Source organism: Gopherus evgoodei, chromosome 10, assembly GCF_007399415.2.
Source record: "Gopherus evgoodei ecotype Sinaloan lineage chromosome 10, rGopEvg1_v1.p, whole genome shotgun sequence".
Taxonomy (NCBI): Eukaryota; Metazoa; Chordata; order Testudines; family Testudinidae; genus Gopherus; species Gopherus evgoodei.
Genome location: NC_044331.1, coordinates 16,354,892 through 16,368,823, shown reverse-complemented (window position 1 = coordinate 16,368,823; position 13,932 = coordinate 16,354,892). Strand labels below are relative to the sequence as shown.

Sequence of the window (13,932 nt, the reverse complement as noted above, 5' to 3'; positions counted from 1 at the left end):
TCCCTGTGCACTGGGGACTTGACAGTGAGGTGGGCCAAGGAAGCAGCTGTAGCAAGGACTGTGGACCTGCTGTGATGTGAATTCACTGGCCATCCCTTCTGCAGGAGGAGTGGTGCACAGGCACCACAGAGGCTCTTCTGGCCTTGAGGTCTGGAGCAGTGTTTACGAAGCAGCATGAATCATCCTGCGCTGTGGTGGTAAGGAGTTCTTCTCCTGGCTCCAAAGAACTCCTCAGCATACAGTGCAGTGATGTGGGCTTTTGTGCTGGAGGAAGGGTCTGGACTGGAGTACTTAAGGAAGAATTATGGCTGTAGCCCTTTAAAACTCAGGATGCTGATTAACATTGTAAATAAATCCAAGTGCCAATAAACTGATCAAGAGAATACAAGCCTGAGCAGTGTGCCCAATTGCTGAGATTCACATGGAGAGTAGAGGGAGGAATAAGTTATCTGGTACTTTCTACTCTGATAGGGCCCAGTTGAGCAAAGCATTTGAGTATGTACTTAAGTCCTAATAAAGTCAATGGGACTTAAGCATGTGCTTTAGGGCCTGTTCCACAGCCCATTGACTTCAGTGATCTTTGGAAGGAGGCCCTTACTCAGTAGGATGGTTTACTGAATTGAGGTTTCACTATCTAGTATAAGGTTGCCAACTGTCCCTTTATTATAAGGAACATCCCTCATTTAAATAAAAAGCTGTCCATACTAAAAATCAGTATGGCATGCCTTTTATCCCATATTTCAACCACGGTTGTAGTACTGTCATACTGGTCCAGTGTGTTGCTCCAGCATCTGAAATCCAGCAAGGAGAAGCACTTCACTTTGCAAAGTGCCGCTGATTGGCAACTTGACCTGGTGCCCCAGGTCACGCCACCACTCAAATTTGGTCTACCACCCCTCTGTCTCTGGACCACTGCTGCAAGTTACCCCTCCCATTGAAATCTGAAACCGTGTCCCTGAAGGTTGCAGGTGTAGCTTCCTCCACTCCACACCCCACCACTTCTTTAAGCAGCAGGCAAAGACCAGCAACTGCAGCCTCCAACTCCACTCCTGGTACTTGCCTGAGGTCCTAGGTTCTCTGCGGCACCCAACACTGGCAAGAGAGAACCCCTAGGAAGGACTGGGGAGGAGACGGGACACACCCCTAGAGGCTCAAGCGAAGACTGGCAGAGACTATGTATTTTTGAAATACAGTGGTGGCAACCCTAATCTAGCAGTTTGTTTTGAATTGATACCCTTTACTGGCGTGTGTTGAATAAATGGTAGGTCTCTCTCTTGGAACCTCATTCCAAAGAAACAACCGGACATCAATAATTAGAATAATTAGCATGATTATTAATAAACAAAATAAATGCTGCCAAGGTGCCTGGAATACTGCATTGTTAAACATTCACTGCAGATCGCACATCTGGAGAGAAAGGCAATTAAATAGTCACATTTAAATTTAGCTGTGGTAGTTGATTTTTTTCAAATAAAACCAGATCTGAAGGTTAGTCCCATAAAACAAATGAGTATGAGGTTGTAAGGGAACTATGGCAGTGAGAACTATAGAAATGTCTATATGAAGAGCGGCTTAACCCCCCACCCCAGCAAATACCTAAAATGGCAGAAAAAGAGCCAATGATATTTCTTACGTAGGTAACTTGTGTCTCTCGTGTAGTTCATTATGTCAGCACAGCAAAGTGGAGACAGTGTGGAGCTATGTGGATTTACCTCAGCTGAGGTTCTGGCCCTTTGTGCTTTAGCTTACTATTTCCAGGGAGGTGTGACTTTTTTGCTGAGCGACTGGTACTGATTTTCAAGGGCTTGATTGTGTGAGCTAACGTGAGTTATTAGATATGAATTTTCTTTCTGTTCAGGGGATTTTTTCTGCTTTTTAGCAGACTGGCTGGGGGAAAGTCAAAATACATAATTGCTGATGTTTGTGTAATCACTTGCATTACTGGTAAATGTCAGCATAATTGGTTCTGGATGAATAACTTTTTTTCAAATGACTTATTAATTGCAGCAGAGGGCAATGTTTTTGTCTCCCTTCTCATTAGAGCAGGGCAGATTGATAAGAACAATACATCTCCCATTGTTAAATGTATATGCTACAGGACATGGGTCCCAGACACAATGACGGGAAAGTGCAGCATAGCTATAGGTTTCCCACACTCAGGGTCCTTCAAGTTTGCTTTCAGTACTGATTGCTTTAACTGTTTTTATTTCCTCCCTACCATTTAGCCAGAAGATCAGGCAGAGGGTTGTCTCTGAAACTGAGCCCTACAATTCTGGGACCGTGTTCCCAGCTCAGGATTGTGGGTTTGTTCCTGTTGATCTCGACATGCTCAGGGTTGGGCCCTGTCGTAGGCAGGTTTCTCATTTACACCTGTCGTCTCAGATAGTGCAACCTCTGCAATGACCCAAGACTCTGCTTTTGAATTCAAAGATTTCCACAAAAGCTCAGGATTTTTCTAAAATTTAGAGCTGAAGTATTAGCATTATTAACAACTGCAGCAACTGTGCTGGCCCCATCCAGATCATGCAGGGAAAAGACCCCTCAGCCTAGCATCACTGCTACTTATCAAATTATTTATTTATTTAGATATAACATTATTATCTATTTATTTATTATCTGTGTTGTGGTAGCACCTAACAGCCCCACTTGTGGACCTGGGCACCATTGTGCTAGCTGTTGTACAAACACAGAACAAAAAGACAGTCCCTTCCCTAAAGACCTTACATTTAAAAAGGAATGCCCATACAAAAGCTCCAAGCACCCTGACCATAATTAAACTTGCAATAACCACCCAGAAGCAGTAATACTAATATATAAATAAACTTCATTAATCAAAGGTAGCAATGTACCTCAGTCAACAGAAGTACAAACACTCCAGAAAAGCCTCTCACCTTCCTGCAGTAATGCCCAAGAACATACCTTGGTCCTTCTCCCAAAACCCCACCAAACAAGTGGCAGAGCTAGGAAAATTTGTACCAAAGTTAGTCTGGGGCTAAGCTAGCATGGGAAAAGCACAGCACTGGAGATAAGTGAGTCTCGGAGCCAATGAAACTTCCAAATAAATGTCAGTCAACTTTGTGTGTGAATGAGGAATGATGTTAAGTGATAACCACGAGTGTGCTCTAATTGGCTCAAAAAGAACTACCCCACTATTAAAAGGCACTCCTAGATTACTCGCATCATTAGTACCCATGGCTGGATCCTCCAATCCATAACAAATCATCTAAACTTCATCCCCTGGATGTCAGTACAAATGATGTCTTGGGTCAGGTGTTCAAAAGAGCTCTGCTTCCATTTAGGCACCAAAATAAGTAGCCAGGTTTTAGAAGATAGATTTTAAAGAGTTCAGCATCTTGTCTGTAAGAGCCATAGTGAAAGCTACTAACTACTGCTGGAAATCTGACTCCGTGTCTAGTGACTCTGTAGCACTTTGTGTATTTCCCACCTCCATCCATTCGTCACAACTGAGGATGCTGTTCAATGGGTTTATCTTGGGTGAAATTTTGAACGGCACATTGGTGATTTAGGAGGCTACATCTCATTTTCAAAAGTGATTTAGACAGTTGGGAGCCAAAGTTTCATTGAAAGTTAATGGGCTCCTAAATGATTAGATAGTTTTTGAAAATGAGTCTTGGAATGGGATTTTCAAAAGTGCCTAAGCAAGGTAAGATGCCTAACTCCAATGAACTTTCAATGGCACTTCTGAAAGTGCAGTCATAGTCCCCTAAGTCACTTAGTCTCAGATCCTCAAAGATATTTCCTGACTCCCATTGAATATCTTTTAGGATCTGGGCCTTACATGTTTTTGAAAATTTTACCCATGTTTAAATGAATCTTGTGCTAAAATTTAGAGAGATTATTTTTAGAAGGAAATAAAGAATTTCAGTATGTGATGAGGTGCATAGATCCTTTGCAAGCATTTAGCTTTTAGTATTATAACTTTCCCAAGCTAAGTAAGCCCTGTCTCCAGCTGCTGGTACCCGTTTCTGTGCTTTGTATGCCACCAGGGTGGATATCTTTAATGTTGAAGGCAATTGAGTGTGTTAACTTTTGTGTCTATGCAATCAGAATAGAACTGTAGGCAGCAAGCAGCTAGAGCTTTTCCCTGTTTGAAAAGTGAAGCTTTAACAAAAAAATAAAATAAAATGTAGATATTTTTATTTCTGTGATCTGTCACCCAGCTGAGCTGCATAACTCTGAGATCAGAGAAACTTTTCATTCCCTGATGTTGGATACGTTTTGAAAAGCAGTCAGCATTGAGTGGTGTTGAAAAGGCAGGTGCATATACTAGTCTCTTGTTGCTTATGGTGTCCATTCTGTGGAGAGAGAATATCTTTTTCAGGAGGATGGCTTAAACACAAAAGTAAATGATGCCCCCTGGGCTCGATTCTCCATTGATTTGCAATCATTCACAACTATGAAAGTGGGTGGCAAATGCTACCAAATCAACGTGTGATCTTGGGATTGAAAGCACTGTATAACAAATAAATATTACACAAGCCGCAAGGCCCTCTGTGCGGTTACAAGAATCAGGGCTGTCAATTAATTGCAGTTAACTCATGCTATTAACTCAAAAAAATTAATCTAGATTAAAAAAATTAATTGCAATTAATCACAGTTGTAATCACACCGTTAAACAATAGAATACCAATTGAAATTTATTAAATATAGTGAAACCCTGCTATAACGTGACCCTTGGGGTCCAAAAAAATCCCATCGCGCTAAATGCGGGGTCGCGGTATAGTGGGGTTTCAAATCAGTCAGGTGGTCCCCAAAGCGGTGCATTAAGGTGCACTGTCTAGTGTCCCTGCTGCCTAGTGCCCAGCAGGGGAGATGAGCTGTGGCCCTCCGCCTGCTGGGGACAGAGAACTCCGGGGCTGTGGGCGCCAGTGCTCTCTGTCCCTGGCAGGTGCAGGGCCGCGGCTTCCCTCCCGTTTCAAGAGGAGCCGCAGCTCCCGCCTGCCTGGGACAGAGAACTCCAGGGCTGCAGGCGCCGGTGCTCTCTCTCCCCAGCAGGTGCGGGGCTGCAGCTTCTCTCCCCTGCCATGGTGTTGGGGACCATTGGTACAGTATCATACTGTATTATACTGTACCTTAAAGGGAGCTAACCTGCGATTGTGTTATGGCGGGGTGCATTATGGCGGGATTTGACTGTATATTGGATGTTTTTCTGTGTTTTCATATATATTGTATTCTGTGTTGTAATTGAAATCAAACTGTATATTTTTTATTATAAATATTTTCACTGTAAAATGATAAAAGAAATAGTATTTTTCCATTCACATCATAAGTACTGTAGTGCAATCTCTTTGCCATGAAAGTGCAATTTACAAATGTAGATTTTTTTTGTTGTTACATAAATGCACGCAAAAACAAAACAGTGTAAAACTTCAGAGCCTACAAGTCCACTGAGTCCTACTTCTTGTTCAGCCAATTGCTAAGAGAAACAAGTGTGTTTATGTTTACAGGAGATAATGCTGCCCTCTTCTTATTTATGTCACAAGAAAGTGAGAACAGGCATTTGCATGGCACTTTTGTAGCTGGCATTGCAAGGTATTTACGTGCCAGATATGGTAAACATTCGTAGGCCCCTTCGTGCTTCGGCCATCATTCCAGAGGACATGCTTTCATGCTGATGACACTCGTTTAAAAAAAAAATGTGTTAATTAAATTTATGACTGAACTCCTTGGGGGACAATTGTATATCCACTGCTCTGTTTTACCCACATTCTTCTGTATATTTCATGTTATAGCAATCTCCAGTGATGACCTAGTACATGTTGTTCGTTTTAAGAACACTTTCACTGCAGATTTGACAAAACACAAAGAAGGTACCAATGTGAGATTTCTAAAGGTAGCTACAGCACTCAACCCAAGGTTTAAGAGTCTGAAGTGCCTTCCAAAATCTGAGAGGGATGAGGTGTGGATCATGCTTTCAGACATCTTAAAAGAGCGACACCCCAGTGTGGAAACTACACAACCTGAACAACCAAAAAAGAAAATAAACCTTCTGGTGGTGGCATCTGTGAAGCCTATTTAATGTTTGTAAGGTATAAAGTCCTTGAAAGGAAGTTGCTATATCAGTACAATGTATTATTGTATAAGTAGGCCATGAATATGGCAGATTATATATTTTATATATAATTTTATTATTAAATGTTCTCATGCCTTGTGACATATGAGGCAACCCAGTGTTTCCTCCATCGTATGTCTAATACCATGTTTCTTGCTTCCTCGTAGTCTGTTTTTATGACAGCAACATCTTTCTCAAGGGTGTTCTCATATGTCATCTGTTGTCCTCCTCTTTTCCCTCTTCCTCCAAGTGGTATCCAATCAATGTTTTGTCTAGGAATACAGTTTTTTGACATCAGTACAACATGGCCAAACTGCTTTATCCTTCTTTCTGGGATCATTGTGACTATAGTCTGTTGGCCAGTCCTTTGTAACACATCAGCATTACAGTAGAACTTCAGAATTACAAACACCAGAGTTATGAACTGACCAATCAACTACACACCTCATTTGGAACTGGAAGTACACCATCAGGCAGCAGCAGAGACCCAAATAAATAAATCAAATACAATACAGTACTTTGTTAAACATAAACTACTAAAAAAATAAAGGGAGAGCAGCATTGTTCTTCATAGTAAAGTTTCAAAGCTGCATTAAATCAATGTTCAGTTGTAAACATTTGAAAGAACAACCATAATGTTTTGTTCAGAGTCACAAACATTTTTAGAGTTATGAACAACCTCTATTCCCGCACTGTTTGTAACTGAGGTTCTGCTGTAGTTACTTTATCCCACCAGCTGACACCAAGTATTCTCCACTAGCATCTCTTTGCCAAGTAACAATGTGAGGATCATAGTAACACAGTATATCTTTATCTTGGTTCTTGTATGAATTTTCTTATTTTTCCAAATATTGGTCAGTTTTGAAAAACTCCACTTGCTTTTCCAGTTCTTGCTTTCACTTCCTTATGGAGATGGCCATCAGCACTGCTTGTGCTTCCAAGATATCCAGACTTGTTAACTCTGCTGTATTCTTCACTCTCAATCACATATGCACCATAATTGCTGATTCCTCTTTCAAAGATCATGACTTTCATTTTCTTTTCAGTGATTTTTAATCCTACTGTAGCAGCCTCATATTTGACATTGATAATGGTCTTTTTTTGTGGATGTTGCAAAGAAGGAGGAAAAAAGTCTATATGGAAAGGCAAATGAATGGGGCATGCAGCTGTTCTCTCCTTTCCAGTTTAAACTGCGCTTAGGTTTGAAAGATAACAAAAATAAATCATTGTTTACGTAGTACAGCCCAAATCCCCACTCTGTCCCTCAGTGGACGTGGACCCATCTGTGTGTGGAGGAAAAAGGAAATAGGATGCAAGGGTCCGTACTGGGTGGAGCATGGTTCTATGGGGGTAGGAGGGGCTAGCATGTCCATGAGTGGCAGGCCTGTCCTTGGGTGGCAGGCCTGGAGTGTCACTATTACCGCAAGTATCCTATGTATGGGGGCAAATGTTCTGGGGGTGAGAGAGACTTTCCCTCTCCAACCTTGTACTATCCTGTTGAGGCCCTGTTCAGTGCAGATGGTGGTCTTATGCATCTTCATTCCTGGCACCCCTGTGTGAATTATTATATGGTTGCACCTCTGATCCTTCTCTGATGGAGCTCTCTAGCACTCAGCCAAATTACAGAGATTGGGATCTGGGGGCAGGATTTGGGGCTAATGCTACCTGAACTGACTTTAGTTTCCTTTCAGGGTAGCACCTATGGCCTCGTCCAGACTAGGGGAGGAAAATCGATCTTAGATACGCAACTTCAGCTACGTGAATAATGTAGCTGAAGTCGAATATTTAAGATCGAATTACTCACCCATCCAGACAGCGCGGGATCGATGTCCGCGGCTCTCCGTGTCGATTCCAGAACTCCGTTCGGGTTGATGGAGTTCCGGAATCGATGTAAGCGCGCTCGGGGATCGATATATCGCGTCTAGACTAGACGCGATATATCGATCCCCGAGCAATCGATTTTAACCCGCCGATACGGCGGGGTAGTCTGGACGTGGGCTATGGCATGTCATCTTTCTACTGAAATCCTGTTTGGTATTTCATTTTAATCTTGTGCTGCATGAGTTGTTTTGAAATCAGTACATTGTGAGTCAGGGCAAAGAAATTCTATAGCACTCTGGCATCTGGAAAAGTGTGAGGGTGCCTATTACAATATTTACAGCATCATTTTTCATATTGAAGATTTGCACAAGCTTGTTTGAGTTACTCAGCGTAAAAGCAATGATTGCAGAGGGGCACACTCATTAGAACAGATTCTAGTTCTCTAGAGATCCCAGAAAAAAACCCAACACTTTCTTAAACTAATACATCTAAATTCATTGAAGTGTGGCTTGTGCCATCAGTGAAGTGATACAGAAAATGTATTTCTTCCCAGCATCGTCCTGCCAATTCCCTCTTTCTACAGCACTCGCTTGCCTTCTTCCTGCTTGCAATATACAGATAAAATGAAATGAAAGTGGCTGTTTAAAATGCACCTTCTTACTCTGGAAATTTTCCCCTTGCATATATTAATATCTGCTGACTTTAGTGACTAAAAAGTTTTTACTGCTCTTTATCCTATGAGCTCAACACAGCTGAGAGAGAGTGTGCTCAAGGCTATTCCTTGTGCATCATCAGCAGAATTGTTTTTTAAGTTCCAGTCACAGGGCCAGTCATTTATACTCACGCAGTCCCAATGAAAGGCAGGAGTTACCAGAGGCATAATTTGAAGGGAATAGGGCTGTACAGGGGTAACTCGGAGAATTTGACCTTTATTACTGGTGACAATGCTAAAGGAGGAAAGAGATTACTTGACTCTTAGGGTATGTATACACTGCAGTTAGACACCTGCAGCTGGCCTGTGCCTGCTGACTCAAGTTCACAGGGCTCAGGCTCACGGGGCTGTTTAATTATGATGTAGACACTTGGTTTACAGCCCAAGCTCTGCAACCGTCCCAGCTCAGATCCTAGAGCCTGGGCTACAGCCCGAGCCCAAACATCTACACTACAATTAAACAGCTCCTTAGCCTGAGCCCCACTAGCCTGAGCCCCGCTAGTCCAAGTCCGCTGGCATGGTCCAGACACAGGTTTTTAATTGCCATGTAGATGTACCCCTAGATCCCAGACTGAGTTTGCAGGCTTGCCAGCAAATGTATCTTTTGACTTGTAAACTGAGCACATGTGATCTCCAGTGGCTGAGACACCATAAACGTGGAACCTCATGATGCTGTTTTTACAGGGTCACTTTTTAAGGTACAACTGCATTTTAAGACCTCCTGTCCAGCTCTTCTGTTTGCCTATTTTACTCGTATTTGCCATTTGTCTCCCCTTTTAAATCAAAATGTTCAGACCTCTACAGTGTTCTCACTTCCCCTTTTATTTCAGGTAGGAGGGAACCAGTAAGAACAGCCCTCCTATTGGCCAATTCCCTGCTGTTCTTCCCTGGGCTTTTTAGAAAGCAAGTTGACTAAACTGGCTCAAGCCATATTTGTGAGATACAGCTTCCACTATCTCACTTTGCATTTTTTTTATATTCTGGTTAGTCAGAAGGGTAGAATGGATGGATATTCACACTGGTAATTCTTCTTTCAGTAATGATGAGCAGTGCAAGGAAATCTGACAGTCTGCTCTGTATGTGCAAGTGAGTTGGTCTGAGTGTATTTTTAACTTACTTTCCAGAGTTTAGTACTTGTACATCGGGTGCCATCAGGTGGATACCCTGGAAACATCCTTACTCAGCTGTAGCATTTCCAGTGTAACCTTCCCTACACTGCTTTGTGTGTTGAGCCTCATCCCTGACTCATAGTGCATTATCTGTCAACTAGGTGTTCTGTTTTGATCTTGGTTTGTGATTAGAACAATGCAGTTCAAGATGGTGGCAGATGCTAGTCTGCAGTTAGGGCATGCTGTAAAAATACCTGGAACAAGTACAGTAACCAAGTAACTTTAATAAAACACCACTGCTGAAACACCATTACTGGGATGCAAATAAGGAACAGTAAACAGGATGTTAATGAATGCCCTATCCAGATTCTTTCAGTTCAGCTGTGTTTTCTAAGCTTCACCATATATTTCTGTCTTCCTCATTTTAATCTTTTTTTCTGCCACAGTGGCATCGGACAGAACACTGTTTCCTTACACTGTGAAACAATAAGTATGATGCTAATGGTTCCAAAGAGCGGCATTAGCTTAGCCAGGGTTATTTGTTCAGAAGATATCTTTGTGGGACTTTTCATACTCCCAGGACAAGCAGTGGTGCTCAACATGTTGTCTGCCTCTAAACTTGGCAGCAGTTCAGCATTGTCTGTTTCCTTTTTCTGCCTGGCAGACATGTGAATCATCTGCCAAAACAAGGTGGGCAGAAGACTCTAAATTCTAGTTACCCTACTGGTTTGACCCCAGACCACATCAGTCTCCAGAGTATTACTAATGCTGGAAAAAATGGTTAATCTGATCCTGAATGTACTGTGCTTTTTTTTCTAGTCTGGTTGGGTGGATCACCTGTAAAGGTTTTACCATTTATACATTAGAACACACATCTGTTTAGGAGAATGACTTCTTAGCCAACAGCAGTTTGGTTTATCTCCTATCCAAGCTAACTGCTAACCTACTTGGGATTAGAAGCTCAGTTATGAAAGTATAAACTCTCCCCTCTCATGGGAAAAACATGTAGAGAAAAAAGCTCTTATAGAATTTCAAGAGGCTGATCTTCTGGGGTTTCAGAAGACTAATGCCCTCACTAGGGAGGAATGTGACCATCAAGAGGGGCAAGGGCCTGGCCTTGAAACCCTCAGGCTCTGGGGAATTCAGTACCAAAGCTGATAGATCCTGATGCAACCACAAGAAGAGTCAGCACCTTTGTGCTGCTGCCTGGAGCCCCTAGCAGCTGTTCATTGTTGCCCATCCAAATGCCTCTCAGGAAGGGAGAGGCCAAAGAGAGGAATTAATACTGCTTACAGTAGCATTGCGTCCTATGTACATTTCTGCTTGCAGATCCTTTGAACTTTGGGGAACATGCCATACAGAGTGGCTGCTCCATGATGGTGCCCACACAAACTCAGATACCCTTGGGGAGGGTGAGGAAGCATGCATCCATTTCCACACCTCAGCCCCTCTTTGGCCTTTGCTCCCCACCACAGAACGGGGACCGATAGCATATAAGCCAAAGTTTATGAATCAAGGAGACTGGGCGTAAGAGGGACCTGGTTGTAGACTGAGCCATGGGAGCGACAGCAATGGCTCAAGCAAGATTATTACTAGTACCAGTGTTTTTCCCCCCAACCCAATAACTGAGTAATCATTTAAAAAACCCTGACCTAGCTAACAAGAGCATACACTGTGTCCTAGATATAAGGTAGCAAGTTTGTCACAGTGGCCTATGTTTAGAACATACCACATCCCAGTTGCTTGGTTTATGGGAAGCCAGGGGTTGGTTCAATTACAGGAAATTCTACCGCTGTGTTAAGAAGTTTCCTCCCTCTATATCTTTTTTCTTTTAATTTCTTTTTCTTCATTTTGTGGCTGGTACTATGGGTTGCTTTTCTGCTTCTTCCCACACTTACTAGGTTTGTTTGAAGATAGGTGTTTTTTTCCCTTCAGGCTTTTCATAGGCCTAATTATTTTGCTGCTGATCTAATAGTCACTGGATAAAGTGACTATGTAAAGTTACAGATTTAATATTCAAGGTATGTTTCATCCGTGCAAGAAAAAGGAGGCATTTAGCAAAATATAAAACCAGCATTTTAACTTGATGTTGGCAGATATGTGTAAATATTTAAGCCATAAGGAAATCCACAGCACTGGTTTGTTAATCCACTAATCTTTATTTCATTTGATGTATTTTTTCCAACAGGAGGCCTTGACCTCATCCTCATGCCAGGCCTTGGGTTTGATAAAAGCGGCAACAGATTGGGAAGAGGGAAAGGATACTATGATACCTTCCTTGAACGATGCATGCATCATCCCAAAGGAAAACCTTACACGATTGCCTTGGCTTTCAAGGAACAGATCTGTGACTCAGTGCCAGTGGCAGAAAATGATATCCAAATAGATGAAATCCTTTATGAAGATAGCTAAAAGCATCTGGATACTGCCGACTACAAACTGACCAACGAAAGACTTCATATGAAGGCACAAACTTGTAATACTCATACATTATTTTTGTAGCAATAAAATACACTATTTTTAACAACAACAAAAAAAGTCACGTTAATAAAGACTGCATTGATCTCATTCTAATTAGCAAATATCTATTGTGAAGTCTTATTCTAGAATCAATAGAAACAAGAAAGGGTGACTATTAAAATAAAGATAATTTAATCTGATCATGTTTCTGTTTGTTGAATTACCCAATATTTAAGATGGCTGTTTTATTGCCCTGTTTTAAAATTGAGCTCAGTTACTAATGAGATTTCATGATCCAATCTGAAAGCAACTATTTACTGGAAGTAAAGTTTCAAATATGGCCATAGTACTTAATTATGCACAACCATCAACAAAACATTAGTACTCAAGGAATCACCACGTAAGCCACACACTAACATGATCACAAAGAGGTGAATAGAAAAAGCCTTTGATTGTAAAATCAATTTAGGTTACATACTTGGTGGTTAAACCATTATCTAATTATAGAAGATCTGTATGCTAGCAAAAACATGGCCAGATCCCTAGCTATGCAGTTAATATATACCCAATCTCTATGTTTCAAATATAAACCCATAAACATTTCCCTTGGGCAGAAACTTGGTAGATGAGTTCTCAAGCTGAACATTTTTTTAAACTATAACTCAGAAATGGTTTTGATTTAAGACCTATCATTTTCAGGTCATTACTTCATAATGTATTGGAATAGTGCATGAAATTTGGGTACAATATGTTGAAGAAAGGCAAGAGAGAAGCCTAGAGGAATTGCAGGGAGAGCAACTACTATAGGGTGATAGGGTTTAAAAGGGATGGACTCAGAAAAGGTTAAAGCAATTTAATAGGTACAAATTGGTGAAAGGGGTTATTGGAGATGGTGGAAGGGAATGTTTTTGGGATGCAGAATAACTGACATAAGGGGAGAGGGAACAGGATAAATTGTTCTAATTTATAATGGAAAAAGGACTAGGGGCCTGATCCAAAGCAAATGGAAGATAATGGAGTCTTTCCATTGATTTCTGTGAGATCTGGCTTCAGATAATGTATTCCTATGCATAACAATTCTTTGCTTCTTCAGGGCTGAATCATGACCCTGCTTGCACAGCTCTGCAGGGGAGCTAGTGGGGAGAAGGAAGACTCTTACTCTCTTCCGTGTGCGATTTATGCTACAGGTAGCAGTGCAGGAAGGGAAGTGGGCAGTGCAGAGCTGCTCTGTGTAGGTGGGTGGGAAAGTGTGGAGATGTTCTTACTGGCAAAGCCACACTGGGTATAGACCTCATATGGTTTACTCCTTCCCTGGAGCAGCATGGAGAGTGGGAGGAACACTGCTCTCTCCTTAGTGGGCTGCTCCAGTGGCAGCACAATAGGATGTTGCCCCTGGCTCAGGACAGATCCGATAGTCATGATTTAGCCCATCCTGTGAGTATTTAGGTTTATAAATTGTCTGTGCACAATTCAGCACCTAGCTTTTTTGTAGCACTATGCCAGATAGCTATCCGTACATGTCCTAGGTAAGAAATAGAATTGGAGTGCACCAGAATAGTCCCAGTCTTGGGCTCTATGCACCATCTAAAGTAATGTGTGAACACTGAAACATATCCATTGAAAGGATGTGGTGGTAGTTAGTGTTTTAATGTAATATTCAGATATGGGAATTAAAGATAAACAGAAGGTAACAATGAAAGGGAACACAATCTTTATTTTCTTTCAATTCTACCCTGGCCTCCTTCAATATATTTTTA

At 41.7% G+C, this 13,932-nt stretch overlaps 1 protein-coding gene across 2 annotated transcripts in view; it reads left to right on the top strand.

Moving 5' to 3' along the window:
• The window catches only part of MTHFS (methenyltetrahydrofolate synthetase), a 77,084-nt gene extending 64,709 nt beyond the window's left edge, over nucleotides 1–12,375 (top strand). For both annotated transcript variants that reach the window (XM_030577829.1, XM_030577828.1), the window contains one exon: nucleotides 11,904–12,375. In XM_030577829.1, the coding sequence (XP_030433689.1) occupies nucleotides 11,904–12,127 (224 nt within the window). In that variant the 3' untranslated portion in view covers nucleotides 12,128–12,375. The remainder of the gene's footprint in view (nucleotides 1–11,903) is intronic.
• Nucleotides 12,376–13,932: the final 1,557 nt, after the last annotated feature.